The sequence below is a fragment of the Xenopus laevis genome, chromosome 1L (genome assembly GCF_017654675.1).
Source record: "Xenopus laevis strain J_2021 chromosome 1L, Xenopus_laevis_v10.1, whole genome shotgun sequence".
Classification (NCBI taxonomy): domain Eukaryota; kingdom Metazoa; phylum Chordata; class Amphibia; order Anura; family Pipidae; genus Xenopus; species Xenopus laevis.
The window spans coordinates 160,295,150-160,311,706 of NC_054371.1; the positions used below are offsets into that span (position 1 = coordinate 160,295,150).

At 37.3% G+C, this 16,557-nt stretch overlaps 1 protein-coding gene across 2 annotated transcripts in view; it reads left to right on the forward strand.

Annotated features, from left to right (window-relative positions):
* Positions 1-16,557, forward strand: part of LOC108715734 (unconventional myosin-XVIIIb) — a 292,122-nt gene that overhangs the window by 35,000 nt on the left and 240,565 nt on the right. For both annotated transcript variants that reach the window (XM_041566121.1, XM_018261163.2), the window contains 2 exons: positions 708-808; positions 5,739-5,802. In XM_041566121.1, coding sequence (XP_041422055.1) covers positions 708-808; positions 5,739-5,802 — 165 coding nt within the window. The remainder of the gene's footprint in view (positions 1-707; positions 809-5,738; positions 5,803-16,557) is intronic.

Below are 16,557 nucleotides of genomic sequence, written 5' to 3' on the forward strand. Positions count from 1 at the left end.
CAGTTGTAGGATATACACGCCCATAAGGTATACAAGTGGTTACAGCAGGCAGTAGCCAAGGGGTCAGGGTAGGCAGCAAACAGCAACAAGTCTGTGTAATAGGCTACATATAGATAAGGACAGAGCAGTAACACTCACAGACAGGACTCCGAACTCTGTAATAAAGCCTAAATCATCATGAGAGCTCAATGATTCAGCTCAAGGGAAAGGAAGAGGTCGTTTTAAATAGGTGAATTATCTGTCATTTTGAATTACCTGTTTGACCTGATAGATAGTTGTGAACCAACAATGGCAAAGCCAGAGAAACTTGTCAATCACAATAATTATAAATCCGAACACACTCAGCCCCCTATGGTTCCAGCAGTAGAATCAGCCACCTAGCCAATACGAATGATGATTGATGCCAATATTACTAATAGGGAAGAATAATAAAAAATATAAGATGGCTGGTATTTTTTCCCTAAAAAGGTGGCAATCCTAGTGATGAACAACAAACACAAAGTCTCTGTACACAGATTGGGTCAGTTTTGACATCAGCTGAAGAATTAGTGGTGCTTTTGCAATGATACAAGATAGGAAAAAAGCCTAGACATGTCTTTGCCAAGAAGTAGTTATGTATCTTTTTATTAAAGTTGTCTTTTGCGATAGAAGTATATGCATTGTGCCAGTGGTGCACATTAACAACTTGTTTTATACGTTCCTCCTAGACTATGTTCTTGGAAAGAATCCGTGTCGCACAGCAACCACAGGAAGAGAGTAATTTCAATGTGTTTGCCCAAATGTTGGCTGGAGCAGAAACGGATCTCAGGTAAACCGAGCTACTGAGCCTGCTGCTGCACCTGGAATATCTGTGTTTATATTCCAGTTATAGCGACACAATCACCTTTGTTTTTTTCACATTACTTTTTTTGTTTTCTCTATAGAATTTAAATTTACTTACAACAGTTTTATCTCTATGTTTGGCTTTCATATTAACTTTTACTATATTAATAATATAGCAACAGTTAATATGAAAGCCAAACATCCTCTTTAGGTAATTTGGTATTATTCCCTATATGCTAAATTTTTCTTTTCTTTTTATATTCCTTACATTTTACCTTTACATATTTCATACCCCCTCAGTCAGATCCCCTACTCCTCACTTCATATCCCATTTGTCATCCTCTCCATATGCCAGATTTTCTCAGCCTCCCTGTTTACATTTAAAGAGAAGGCAATTCCCTCAGAGTGTTCTCCTGAGTACTTTACTGCTTCCAATTTCAATTTTGCTGACCGTCTGTGACAGGAAGTTGAAGTAATTCGTTATGCAGGAGGCTTATCCGATTAACAGACTCAGTGCTCTGTCCCCAATCAGTACATTGTAGTGCTGAGTTCAGGAAATACTTTCCCCTATTCTCTCTATTAGGCATGGTGGTTCCTTTTATTTGCTGCATATGGTCTTGTCAGCAACCAGACATTGGCTGATCTTTTCTACATGATGTATCAGTACTTCTGTGCACCAACAGAGCCCCACACAGGTGGGGTCACTTATCTACACTGGGCAAATCTGCGCCTAGGCAGCAATCCAAGGAAAATAATCACATTTTTGCTTTCATTACTCTGGCTGAATAAAAGTTAATTACCAACTGATTACCATGGGTTACTGTCCAAATTCGCCAAGTGTTGATAAATGAACCTCACTGTGTTGGGCTCTGGTGGTACAGAGCAGTTTATTCATGTAAAATGTACTTATTACTTATAAACTTTTAATGTCTTGCTTCAAATCTTGGGTCTGATTTTCCTTTATTTTTTTTTTAGAAAATATGAACCAATGTCTGATTTCTGATCAACCCTATAGAGCAAAGCAGAGGAACATCAAGGCTTAATAGATAGTTGTTGTAGGCTAAGGGGTAGTATTTCCCGAACCCACCAGAACGAGATACAAATGTATCTTAGTGCACCTGCCATTCTGGGCTCTCTGCCAAAAGAATTCATTTTAGGAATGTCATATCTTTTTCTGGCTGTTCGGTGCAGGAGATCAAAGAGAAAGTCAAGACATTTCAGTAACAATCTGGGACTGCGGGTTAAGCTGTCAAAATCGGGACAGTCCCGCGAAAAATTTAACACAGGAGAGCAGTGACATAAAGGCAAAGCCAGAAAATCTTCAGAAAAGCTTTGTTCCGCACGACAACCTACCTACCCCTACCTGCTCATGCAAATAGTTTGCAGCGGGTGTGTGAATTTTCAGGCAGTAGCTATAGACGAAGCAGACCCGTAGTGTGGTCCCCAGTCCCCTGGACTTTCTCTATAGTTATGCCACTTGTAGAGAGTGATCAATCCAGTTAATAAATAGAAGCTCTCACATACTTACAACCCACAATTTAAATAGATACTGGTACTGTAGCGGACGACAACAGACACAAAGATACAGATGAGTCTGTTGTTGGCAATGATGGGAAAGAATGCACATTATACAATATCTTGACACTATATAAAGTATAATAATAGGAATGCTCCCATTTAATGCAATATATGCATATGCCAAAAAATATTAATGAAAGAGTTATTTAATTCATTGAGGCATGGAACCATAATTAAAATCCTGTAGGTAGTATCGTGTCATGTATTATGCTTATTTAATAATTGGAGCTGTTCTGTCTCTATAAATTATTGATATACATCATTTTCTCCAGCAGGGGGCGAGACAATACTACAAAATGCAAATGCTCTGTAGGAATGAGGCATCAGGGACATAGAGATTGTTTTTCTGTGCCATGTTTTGGTATGGGCTCATCTATAGGGGTTGATTTAGGGCCAAGGCAAAGTAGGACAAATCTACTGAAATCTGGGCTGCTAAACTGGGCTGCTGAACCTGCTGCCAGTAAGATACAATATGTACTGCCCCTGAGAGATTTCTAACGACAACAAAATGCTACAATTTGTGGTCCTACTGTAGCTGTGTTGCCCCCCTCCCAATTTAAATGCTAGAAATATATTTTTAGTTAAAAACAATGTAATATATTGATTCTGAAGGCACATGCCGTCTCTGCCCTTCCTTAACCATTTAGATCAAAGAGTTGACTGGAAATGCTGGTCGTTTAAAGCTAGCACTATAGATTCTATGATTAGTGACATTAGGGTTAAAACTAGCCATGCTGCTAATATTTCTTTACTATATAATTAGCTTCCAGTATTATGTGGCCTTTAAACAGTTAGTTTAGAAACACTGCAGCTGTTTGTTACATGACGAATGTTTCCGGAACCCATAGTGTAACTGAATTATGTTGGCACATTTGTTCCTGTTGTGCTTCTATTATGCTTTTGCCAGCAAGACTCTTCTCATTCAGTGCAGAAATGGCTGCCCCATGGGTCTTTTTATAGGATCCCGTGGTTGGAATTAATTAGCGCATCACTAATCATGCATTTATTTCTATTCGTCTGAGTCACACCTGATAAATTCCAAACGCAACCTGTCTTTTTGCCAACTACAGCATTTTCCTTGGCAGTACCATTGCCCTGCAGTTACAGAGAAAATGCTTTTAGTCATCGGTTATCAGCTACATGTTCTATTGACATTGGCTCAAAAGGGTTGATGCATGGTTTGTGCAATGGGAGTTTTACAGCCTGGGAATAGCCTGATTAATGTCCTGTGTCAAAGCAAAGTCTAATGGTAATCAAGACAGGGCCGATGCATAGTAAATGTGTAAACAGAGCGTCTTTGTCCTTTGCAGTGACATTGAATGGTCATTCGTCACTCTGTAGGTTATACATGCAGCTGGGGGTGCCTGCTTTATATTCATTTTAATGAACTGCTTTATAAGAAGAGATGGGTTGTTGTTGTTGGCATCGATGCTGGCTGAGCCTAAAATCATGACTACATAGCCTTTCTATAAACAGAGTTTTTCTTCTACTGAAAGTTAGATTTGGTACAAATTAGGACAAATTATGATGTTCATCTCAATCCTCCCATTCCTGGGACTTCTGCAACTTCAATTTACACCTTCATTTCAACTAAATTTACTGCAGGAATATCATCCATATTGGTCCAAAACAGGGCTGTGTAATACCAGGCCCATTTTATGGCTTTTGTTCTTCTTAAAGGGGTTGCACACTTTTAAATTAACTTTCAGTATGATGTAGAGAATGATATTCTGAGACAATTTGTAACTGGTTTTCATTTTTTATTATTTTGTGGTGAGTTTTTGTTCAGCAGCTCTTCAATTTGCATTTTAAGCAATCTGGTTGCTAATGTCCAAATTCCCCTAGCAACCATGCACTGATTTAAATAAGAGACTGGAATATGAATAGGAGTGGGCCTGAATAGAAAGATGAGTAATAAAAAGTAGCAATAACAATTAATTTGTAGCCTTACGGAGCATTTGTTTTTTAGAAGGGGTCAGCAATGCCCATTTGAAAGTTGTAAAGCGTCAGAAGAAAAAGGCAAATGACTATAAAAAACATTACGAAAACCTATTGAAAATTGGCTTATAATTAGCCATTCTATTACATACTAAAGGTTACCTTAAAGGTAAATCACCCCTTTAAGGCATCCATAGATTTTTTATCGCAACTTATTTTAATATTATATCCAGATCATAAATAAGTAAAATGTTGGACAGACCTGGCCTCAAAGGGATATGATGCTGATGTCAATAGAGTAGGTCTCAGACAAGCCAAGCAATAGTCCAGCTCCATAGTAATTATATTGAGAAGACATGCTCTATAGATAAAAGAAGTTATGTGGCATATGAGAGAATGGAATAATAGGAAATCTGCAGAGACCCTCTGGGGACATGCTCACTGCTGAATGAATTGGAATAACAATTTTTTCACTATGCAGTCATTATAATGGAGAGAGTGAGTTGTGGTTCTGTTCGTTGGTTCTGCTATAATTCACCAAATTTATACAAAATAATGTGTTGGGGTTCAGATCACACCTAAGTTTGCCCACGTTAGGATATATAATGGATATATATTCTAAATACAGGTATAGGACCTGTTATCCAGAATGATCTGGACCTGGGGTTTTCCAGATAATGGATCTTTCCGTAATTTGGATCTTTATACCTTAAGTCTATTAGAAAATCATGTAAACATTAAATGAACCCAATGGGCTGATTTTGCTTCCAATCAGGATTAATTATATCTTTGTTTGATTCAAGTTCAAGCTACTGTTTTATTATTACAAAGAAAAAGGAAATCATTAAGAAAATTATTTGGATAAAATTGAGCCTGTGTGAGACTTTCTGCATAATGGGTCTCCGGATAACGGGTCCCACTCCTGTATTTATTTTAAAAACATTATTCATTGCCCCATTTTTTTTTTTTTTAAAAAGTAAACATATCTTTTTAAAGAAAGCAAATCAAATCTAAAGGTTTAGAAAAGAATAGGCATATATATTTCTTTTTACGGAAAAAAAATGTATATGTGAATGCATGTTGTTTTTATAATAATGTCATCCCATCGTGCTCTTCAGTGTGTAGCAGACATAAAACATATGAGGGGGGAATTGTGAGCTTTGTGAGATATGTCTTACATACTTATCTCCTTTGTGACAATTCACCGGTCCCAGCTTGTGTTGGCACTGTTCTTATGTGAATATTTTTCTTGTATTTCTTCAACATATGTTCCCATTGATTGGCAAAAACTGAACCTGAAATAGAAAGTGGGATTTAACTGAGCATTAGCCACTAGTTTGATGTGTTTGTGACTATGTCTACAGTGTGAGATCATTTCATTCTCTTATAACTTCAACCAGGTCGGCGCTGTATTTGCACCAGATGGCAGACAACCACTCTTTTGGAATGGCCCCCTGTGTGAAGGTAAGGGTGATTTGCTTTGCTCTGTAACTAAAGTTTCTCTGCTTTTCATCACTGCCTCTCTCACTTCCAATCTATGAAAGGTAGCAGAACAGATCTTCCGAGCTATAGAGATAAAAGCAGAACAGCAGGGAGGAATTATTCTCCGGCAGTAGCTGGACTGTATTGTTAAGAATCCCTGAAGCATAGCCTCACATTTAATACAGGTGCATCAGAACGTCTGAGCCACCTATCAACTGATAGGCAGATGCAGATATATCACATTCACAAAATAGGCCTTAGGGTTCTTCAAAAAAAAAGAAGCGTCCTTACAGTAATCCCCTTGTGACACATGCTCAAAATTTTCCATTAACTTCAAAGCAATGGCCCTTTGAATTTTATTGGATTTTGGATGAAAGAAGGTTTTTTTCCCTCTGGGGTGCATTTCTGTGTTTTCTACTTCCATTACTTACACAGCATTATACAGCTAAACACATATTGCTCGCCATTTACTATTCAGGCATAATTGCTCATCCCAGAAAACTTGTGGGTGTACCTTCAGCTGTCAAGGGGCTATTAGGGAGGATCATAGGAAATAAGGATACAAAAATATAATTTTAGTATTGCGTTCCGTAGAAAAGTTCCAGAGCTAGTTATTGCCCATCACATAATGTGTTCAGTCACATAGTGTGCTTAGGGAAGAAGATACCAAGACGGTTAAAAATATGTTAAGTAACATATAAGTTAGGTAAAGTTGCTGTATTTTGTTAGCCAGTAAAATGTTAGAGGGCAACCCTTTTGAAATAAAAAAATAACAAAAGTGGTATAAAGGTGATACCTTTATCGGCTAACTAATATAATCATAGCAAGCTTTCAGAACATTTTAGTTCCTTTTCAAGCTGATTACAATAAAACTGTGGTGTTCTCTGGTATAGATATATATATATATATATATATATATATATATATATATATCGAAACAAAATGGAGTGGAGTGTGCACCAGTCCGTGACTTAGTCCAATTAAGGACACAATGTATAATAAACAAAAAAGTCCAGACGACTTATCTTGTGAAGAAAACGAAAATTCTTTATCAAGCAAGAATATGCAAGAATATGCAACGTTTCGAAGCTCCCGCTTCTTTATCAAGCAATCTAGTTTACAATGATCTCACATCCTTAAAAAGGTTACAGCTGTAAACACGCCCCCAGGGGGGTGGTATAAATTTAAATTTAAATGTGGTATATGACCATTTTAACAAAATGAGAAAAATAGACCATTAACGTCTAGGTATACACATAAAAACAACCAATAGGTTAATCAAATGTATCATAGTATAAACATCAACAGCAAAATATGCAACAGAAATATATAACATGATGTTACCACATATATTAAGGATGTGTCTTTATCCCAACCTCTACCCTATCTGCATAGGTTATCTAGTTACCTCACTATATGAATGCATGCAAGTCGTACTCTCTATTTAACCCTTTAGGGTATAATGTTTGTAAAGTATGTATCCAAAATTTTTCTCGTTTCTGGAGTTGCAGGAGTCTATTGCCCCCCCGACGTGGGGGAGCAATAGACTCCAGCACAAGGAATCTGAGGGTTGCTACGGAATGTCGTGCTGAGTGAAATATATATAATATATATATATAAAGTTTTTGTGTGTATGAACTCTTACCAGATTTGTAGTTGCTTCGGGTGCGTAGGTCAATATTGGTATACAAAATGATTGAAGGACTCGCACACCATTCTTCAGTGAATAAAACTGTGTTATTTTATTCTTTTATGCATAAAAGAATACAATAACACAGTTTTATTCACTGAAGAATGGTGTGCGAGTCCTTCAATCATTTTATATATATATATATATATATATATATATATATATATATAACATTCATCTTATAGGTCAAATGACCAACAAAAAGGAATATCAATCTATGTGTAAGGTGTCAAAGTCATTTACGAGGGGATCTGCAGATAAGGTACAAGATAATGTGGGTCAAAGAGGCTGAGTATAAATTAGGACTGAATTATTGGAGTGTAGAATCAAAGGAATTCCATATGATCTCTTAGTCCATATCCAGACATGTTGGTATTTCTGACCTGGTGCAGTCCTTTCTTAGTCCACATAATTAGCTATAATGCCAAGGCCCAGGTTTAGTCCCTTCTACAGAGAATTGAAAGTTTCCATTAATGTGTACCCCACACTTTTCTATCATTATCTGTTTTAAAATTGCCCTTAAGAACCAAAATTCTTAAATCCTTTATGGAGTGATGAGGGCCATTGAAATGATTTCCTATTGGTGTGTCCATTTCTTTATTAGTTACAGTCAATCGGTGGTGTGTATTTCTCTTTCTCAGACTTTGCCCAGTCGGTCCTGTATACAGTCCCCCTGTTTTGCATTTAATGTATTGTATTGAGTCTATTTGAGCCACATTATCTTGTACCTTATCTGCTTGTCTCTAGCAGATCCCCTCGTAAATGACTTTGACACCTCACACATAGATTGATATTCGTTTTTGCTGGTCATTTGACCAATGAGCTGAATGTTGTATATATACCAGAGAACACCACAGTTTCATTCTAATCAGCTTGAAAAAGGAACTAACATTTTCTGAAAGCTTGCTATGTATTAATAGGGCAAATGGGATAAGTGAAACAAATAGTCTTTAAGGATAAATTACAAATGAGCCCTAGTGACTATAGATGTGTTTTGGCAGTACCCACTCATGTACGTCAGCATGATTCTATACTAACTAGTCACAGCACAAATATATATTGGGAGCAGGTATGCTTATCTAATGTGACTCCCTTTTCCTCCTCTTTACCCTCAATAACATTTGAGTGCTACAGCTTTTATTTAGCTGGCTGCCAAATGATAACGTATCTGTATAGCTCTGCATTAAATGCATACCCTCACTATTCTAAATGATCCCATTACAAAATTCATTCTCTTATCTCTCGAGAACAATATGATGCTGTTTAACCTATTTAGTTCCTCAAATAAAGAGAATAATAGAGGTTGATGATTTGGCTTGGGCAACCATACCTTGTACATCATTGTAGAAGGCTATTAGTGTAAATGTAGACTGACAGTCCTAATGCCTAGAGCATTCACAACTCCTGCAGTAGCTCAGAATTATTTCATTGTGGTATTATCCTACATGACAATGCCACTAAATAACTTCAGCAGCTCCTCAAGTAACAACAGCTCTACAGCTTTGCAAGTAGGACAAACCTTAATGTGACCTTTGATTATAATAGAGTTATTATTACTGCTAAGGTCTCTTAATAACAGAAAAATAGAGATTAATACAACACTTACCAGAAACACAACAAGGATTTGTTATGTAGCTACACATGGCTATTGGGCAAAACTGGGCAAACTTTGTGCCTTTTATTAAATATGGAGATTTATGTTTTGCATGGCTGTTCCTTTTGATTAAAACCATGACTTAAAGGGGTTGTTCACCTTTAAATTAAATTTTAGTATGATGTGGAGAGTCATATTCTGAGACAATTTGCAATTGTTTTTCATTTTTTATTATTTGTGGTTTTGAGTTATTTAGATTTTTATTTAGAAGCTTTCCAAATTGGAATTTCTGCAATCTTGTTTCTAGGATCCAAATTACCCTAGCAACCCTGCATTGATTTGAGTAAGAGACTGGAATATGAATAGGCGAGGGCCCGAATAGAAAGTTGAGTAATAAAAAGTAGCAATAACAATAAATGTGTAGCCTTACAGAGCATTTGTTTTTAGATGGGGTCAGTGACCCCCATTTGAAAGCTGGAAAGATTCAGATGAAAAAGGCACATTATTACAAAACTGTTAAAAATAAATAATGAAGACAAATTGATAAGTTGCTGAGAATTGGTCATTCTATAACATACTAAATGTTAACTTAAAGGTAAACCACCCCTTTAAGTCTTTTAGGTCCATCTTTTACAAAGTGTTTTGATCGCCTCTGTGCTCTCCATTGCATTGTATTGTACAGTGAGTGTGATATCTCCCTCCTCTATAAGACCAATCTCTTGGCACACCTGTTAATACATCTCCTTGTTAGCTGCTAATAATGGTTTCTAAATAAAGGCAATTGCTTTTCTTAAAGGAACAGTAACACAAACAAATGAGTGTTATAAAGTAATTAAAATGTAATGTACTGTTGCTTCAGAAACACTACTGTATAGCCATGGGGACAGCTATTCAATGAAGAAAAGACCCAGGTGTAGTAATGGGGACAGCTATTCAATGAAGAAAAGGCCCAGGTTACATAGCAGATAGCTGATATAGTCAATAGAAAATAATGGTATTCTACAGAGCTTATCAGTTATTTGCTGTTTTATCTGTGCAGGCAGGAGAGGAGGCTAATTTTCAGCCTGTGTATATCACCTGGTCAATTTTTAGCCCCATCTGCTATTATCTGTGGTGACAGCTATGCCTCTGCACTTAATGCTCAGCTTAAGTTTTGTGTGCCATTGACCTAAAGGTGGCCATAGACATACCGACTATATTGTACGAAACAAATTTTCATACAATATTCAGTGTGTGTATGGTGGGAAATGAGCCGACCTATATCGGCAGAAGACTTGGATATCGTTCTGCTCATCAGGCTGGCCATAGAATTATTATTGGGTTCCTTTGAAGGCACCTAAATCGTCAGATACAGATACAATTCTGTTGTTCCTTCCTCTACATCTGACGATTCAGTTCTACACATGTGTATTGAAATGAACGATCTATCCAGGAAAGATCGTAATTGTAATGTCTATGGCTACCTTAAGTGGAATAAAAGTGGCTTGTACAGATACAGAATCTATTATACAGAATGCTTGGGAAAGTTTTTCAGATAAAGGATCTTTCCCTGAAATTTTATCACCATGCCTTTAATGGTTAAATAAATCCAGTAGTTTATTTTGCCACCAGTATAGACTTCCTAAGGGGTTCCATACATATCACTTTGTACCCTGCAGGCAATGGTAAATGACTCCATAGACATCCGACTCTGCCACTGTAAAATGCTGCATAATAGAATACTGCTCTATATCTAGTGTTTAAATAAAAGCAAGCAAAATATAGTTTATTAAGCCAATACATTTATTGCATATACATTTAAACTTATTAGGCAATTGTAATATTCAGAAATAGGATGTTGGAGAGGATGGCTTACATAGGATCAGCTATTGAGCAATCACACAAGTATTCACCTCTGGTTTAAAGTTTTTCTTATGCCTGAAGAAAAATGATCCTAAACATGTATTAAAGCTGTACCAGGCCTGCTTGAAGTTCCCTGTCCTGTTTACAGTGAACAAAAAGGGAGGGAAGCAATAATAGTATTTTATGTATAAATGTTAACCATTCATGTGAATTGGAAACAGGTTCAAGGAGAGTAAAGGTGGCCATACACAGGCAGATTAAAACTGCAGATATCGGTCCTTTAGACCAATTCGGCAGTTTATCTGCCTTTGTATGGGGGCTTCCGATGGGTCTTCATGATCGATATCTCGCCACGATATCTATCTGGAAGGTTTAATTTTTCCGGCGATTAACCCGTCGGAGCCCATAGCTCCTTGTTGTAGGGCCGAGCATTCAGATTAATCGAATTTAGCCCTGCTGTTGGTGGGCATATCGGGGAAAGATCCGCTTGTTTGCCGTTGGGTATAGCCAGTTTATGGCAGTCTGACTGTAGTGCCCAAATCAGGATCAATCTCATCTCTACTAGTACTAACCACTTAATATTCATCTTACATTGCCAGTGGAAGGAAAGTGGAAAGAAATAATTGGCTTAAATGATGACTGTTGTGTTGGTGTCCTTGGACAGGTTACAGCCCCTGTTATGACAGGTTTTTTTTTAGACTTTTATAAACTTCATGGACAAATGTCTAATTATAATGAAATTGTCTGTGTTAAAATGTGCACAGAGCTTCTAATTCTAACACCCACTGCACATCTGCCATCCATATGCATCTCTAACTCTATCGCTGCAGATTAATCTACTGCAAACCACTAATGTGAGCAGCAAATAATGAACAATTTAATGAACACAGGTGAACAGACACTCTTTCTTTAGTATAGTAGTCAGAAAGCCGAAGCAATATTACATGCCTGCTACAAATATATATAGTTTTGTGTGTCTAGCTATTTAATTAATCATAAATCTAATTTCTTGCAACCATCAGTGGCATTGCCATATTCTGAGCAACATTGAAAAGTAGTATAAAAAAGGCAAAAACTGTTTCAGCACTTACAGAGGCCTTTCTCAGGACACTGATCTTGCCTAAACTAAACACTAATAATGTGACAATTGTGTATAACATCACTTTGTATGGCAGGAGCTATGGTTCATAGCTTGCTATAATGATAGTTCATTGCATATGGGTAGCTAGGCTTTCTAGCAAACATTAGTTCAGCTTTACAGCTCAGTCTTATGAAGTGTGACAACTTTTAAAAAGCCTGCACATTTTATTTTTGGAATTCATTGCAAGATATATCTGAACCAGTAAATCAACATGAGTAGATTAACATATAACATTTTCCAAATCAAGAATTGTATGTATAGAAATGTATGCTACTGCCAGGAGACCTAATTATTTCATTGCTAGTCTATATCCCTTAGAGCAGGGGTCCCCAACCTTTTTTAACCCGTGAGCCACATTCACATGTAAAAGGAGTTGAGGAGCAACACAAGCATTATAAAACATCCTGGGGTGTGCCAAATAAAAGATGTGATTGGCTATTCAGTTTCCCTATGTGGATTGGCAGCCTAAAAGTGGCTCTGTTTGGCCATAAACCTGTTTTTTATGCAATTAAAACTTGCCTCCAAGCCAGGAATTGAAAAATAAGCACTTGCTTTGAGGCTTTGAGGAGCAACATCTAAGGGGTTGGAGAGCAACATGTTGCTCACGAGCTACTGGTTGGGGACCACTGCCTTAGAGGGTCTGGCAGCTTCACTACCATCGATGCCAATTAAAAGCTTCAAGGCCACATCCCATTTTTGTGTAATTTAGATCTGATCACTTAACAAAAACTTTTGAAAACTGGAACTATGCCCCCTTTATTCAACATTATTATTATGATTTAGGATACTGGAATTGTTGTTAGAAACTCTCAAAAATTACTGGTGCCATCGATAAGCCTTGCCATCAGCAGGGCAAACTGTTTGTGTTGGTGTTAGTATTGGTATGTATTCTTTATAGTTGTTACTTTAACTTCTAATAGTGATGAGCGAATTTTTCACCACACATTGATTTGCGGTGAAATTCTGCATTTTGGATTTTCCACGAAACTGCAGCAAAAATGTCCTCTCTTGTTTGATTGCAGTGCACAGAAGAAACTGCTATGAAAATAATTTACTATTGGCTCATCTATTTGCATGCTGCACCCCCTGGTATTTTAGAATCATGCATGTAGCAGCAAGATTTAAGACTTTGCTCAAATTAATCTTACAAAACATCTAACTGATCCATAAGAAGTTAGGCAAAAACCTATATGGCTGTCTCAAATTTTCTTTTGGAAGGGAAAAAATATAACATATGACAGACCAATTCCTGCTAATAGTTTTACTTTTTAAAAAGATATTCCACCCTTACTTAAAACTATGTTATGCATTTACCATTGCAAACACTTTATGGAAAAATGCTGCTACTTCACAGCTCTTCTAATATATAGGACACTTCTTTTGAGTGTATTGGTTACTTTAAATAACTGACATTTCCTCATCTGTGTATAAAAAAGGAACAATCTTATTAGCAAGACCTGCTCATACCCTAGAGAACAGACCACAGACTTATTGCCCTACGGCCATTGTAAATTTCATCTTTCAGTGAGGGGATCTGAAAAGTACTTTGCACATTTGACATTCTAAATGAAAAAGCATACAGTGATATTTAAGATTTGTAAAATATCCTTCCAGCAATACCAATAAAATGCTGACCACATACCACTATTAAATTGAAAAAAAGTTGAAACTGCAATTATATAGTAAATAAAACTTTTTTTTCTTTTTTTCCCTGCTTTGCATTCAAATATCTCTCTTTCTGGATAAAAATGTAGTTTCTTAGATACTTGGGTATCTATTAGGTATCTTCTCACTCCTATTCTACATTATGGCTACATTCTAAACCCCCCTCTGTTTATAGCATTTTCGCCAACAACTTTGCAGTTTTCATTTGGCACCAATCCTGGAACTAACATGCTGCTCTTTTTTTAACCTTTCCTACTGGAGCTATAACACTCCAGTAAGACTGTCATTAAAAACTGCTTTGTCTTGTGAAAAATGTAATATGTATTCGCCTGTCGCACCTGCTTTTTTCCAGTGTAGGCTATTATCTTTTTCTATTCCAAAAAAAAAAAGAAAATTTGACTAAGCTGGGTATTGAAATTGTAGTCCAAAGCACAATTTTCTTTAATCCAATTGACACCCCAGGCATAAATGAATTTAGTCATGAGCAGATAAACCATGTATTTCACAGGTGCAGCCACACAAGCAGTAAAGGAAATCACACTGCCATGTAACACCTGAATCTGATGCTTTTGTAGTTGTTTCAAAATGTGATGCCTCCTGCTAAACAGAAGATACACATTTACTGTAAAAATCCAAGCAGTTATATGAGATCATGGTCAATATTTGAATCTGCTGTCTCCCACAGATGAAAAGATCACACCACTAACTTCTGAAATTTTAGTTTGTTTAGGGTTTTGGTCATCTTCATCAGGGCTGTCCAACTGGTGGCCAGTGCCCCCCCTTGTGTGGTCCCCACATGAAAGTCTGCCTGCTGTATCTGATTACCATGTGTCAGATTTAAAAGGTATCAATACAGAAATTAATTGGCCCCTGCATTGTTTAAACTTTAAATTCAGACTATAATCCCCTGCATTGTTCACACATGTAATCCCCCCTGCATTTTTCACACTTGTGACACCTCTATTGTACACACCCCTTAAACACTGTACTGTTCACACCTGAGACCCAGACTGAAACTGCCCACATTGTTCACCTGTTCACACTCATACAAACTGCTGAAGGGGCACCAGCATTGTGTCACTGTATGTAGTACATCTTAGAATGGTCCTGATAGGTTTCCCTTTCTCCTGCTCTGTTCTGCCTGCCCTATGCTCCCTGTATGTGCCATACTCTGCCTTCCCTGTTCTCCCTGTGTGTGCCATACTCTGCCTGCCCTATGCTCCCTGTGTGTCATACTCTGCCTGCCCTATGCTCCCTGTGTGTGCAGTACTCTGCTTGTCTTATGCTCCTTGTGTGTGCCATACTCTGCCTGCCATATTCTCCCTGTGTGTGCCATACTCTGCCTGCCCTATGCTCCCTGTGTGTGTCGTACTCTGCCTGCCCTATGCTCCCTGTGTGTGCCATACTCTGCCTGTTTTATGCTCCCTGTGTGTGCCATACTCTGCCTGCCATATGCTCCCTGTGTGTGCCATACTCTGCATGTCATATGCTCCATGTGTGCCATACTCTGCATGCCCTATCCTCCATGTGTGTGCCATACTCTGCCTGTCATATGCTTCCTGTGTTTGTGCCTATAAAACATAAGCCGGGTATTTGTTCTGGGGGTTTGTTAGCATTTGAAAATTATTGTTAGGGGCCCCTAAGGTGTTGAATTATGTGCTGGGGGTGCTGTGTTATCCACAGGGGATGAGGTATATGGATTTAAGGGTATGTCTTAATATGTCTTAACTTTTTTCACATATGAGTTATAAGTGATATCCCTGCAGTGAACACCAACCATTTATGTAAACATGGTGTTGTAGTAACACGGGTGTGGTTTAAAGTGGGTATGGTTTAAAAACAAGGAGTGGACAACATAATTGGCCCTCCACCATGTGGGCCAGAAAAAGTTCTGCCCTCGGTCAAACAGAAGTTGGACAGCACTGATCTACATGCATACCTTGCTATCCTATCCATTTTATAGTAAAGGAGTTGTTCACCTTTGAGTTAATTTTTAGAGAGAGTGATATTCCAAGACTTTTTATTCAGCAGCTCTCTAGTTTGCAATTTCAGCAATCCAAGTTATCCTAGCAACCATGCATTGAGTTGAATAAGAGACTGAAATATGAATAGGAGAGGCCTGAATAGAAAGATGAGTAATAAAAACTAGCAATAACAATACATTTGTAGCCTTACAGAGCATTTGTTTTTTCTATATGGGATCAGTGACTCCCATTTGAAAGCTTGAACGAGTCAGAAGAAGAAGAAGGCAAATAATGCAAAAATGATAATAAATAAATAATGAAGACCATTCTATAACATACTTACAGTTAACTTTAAGATGTGTTGTGTTCCAGAGACATAACATCTCAACATATAAGAAATACCAGATTAAATTTCACGTTCACCTAATCATTTATTGTAGTTTTTTAATAGTCATAACAGTAACTTGTTACAGTTGTATTATTTAGGTGAAAATCAGACATATTAAACACAGAGCACATCCTTGGTCTGTTACTGAACAACAACAACCTAATTTCTATGCGTCTTATTACACTAACCTCCAATTGAAAAAACTGTCAGGAAAATCAACAATTTATCATAGGGTTCTATTGTTATCTTGTTTCAAGGCTTCTTAAGTATAGATTAAATACCCTTTTCCAGTTCATAAAACCCATATCTCTTTGTAGAATGAAGCATTTTAAGCTTTAACAATGATTTTATGGTTACGGGCTATTTTTTTTGTTTCATTTTATGTGTTATTATACCTATGCCAGATTACTAAGCAGTTTCTGCATGCACAAGTGGGTGCCTGATCTTCTCAGC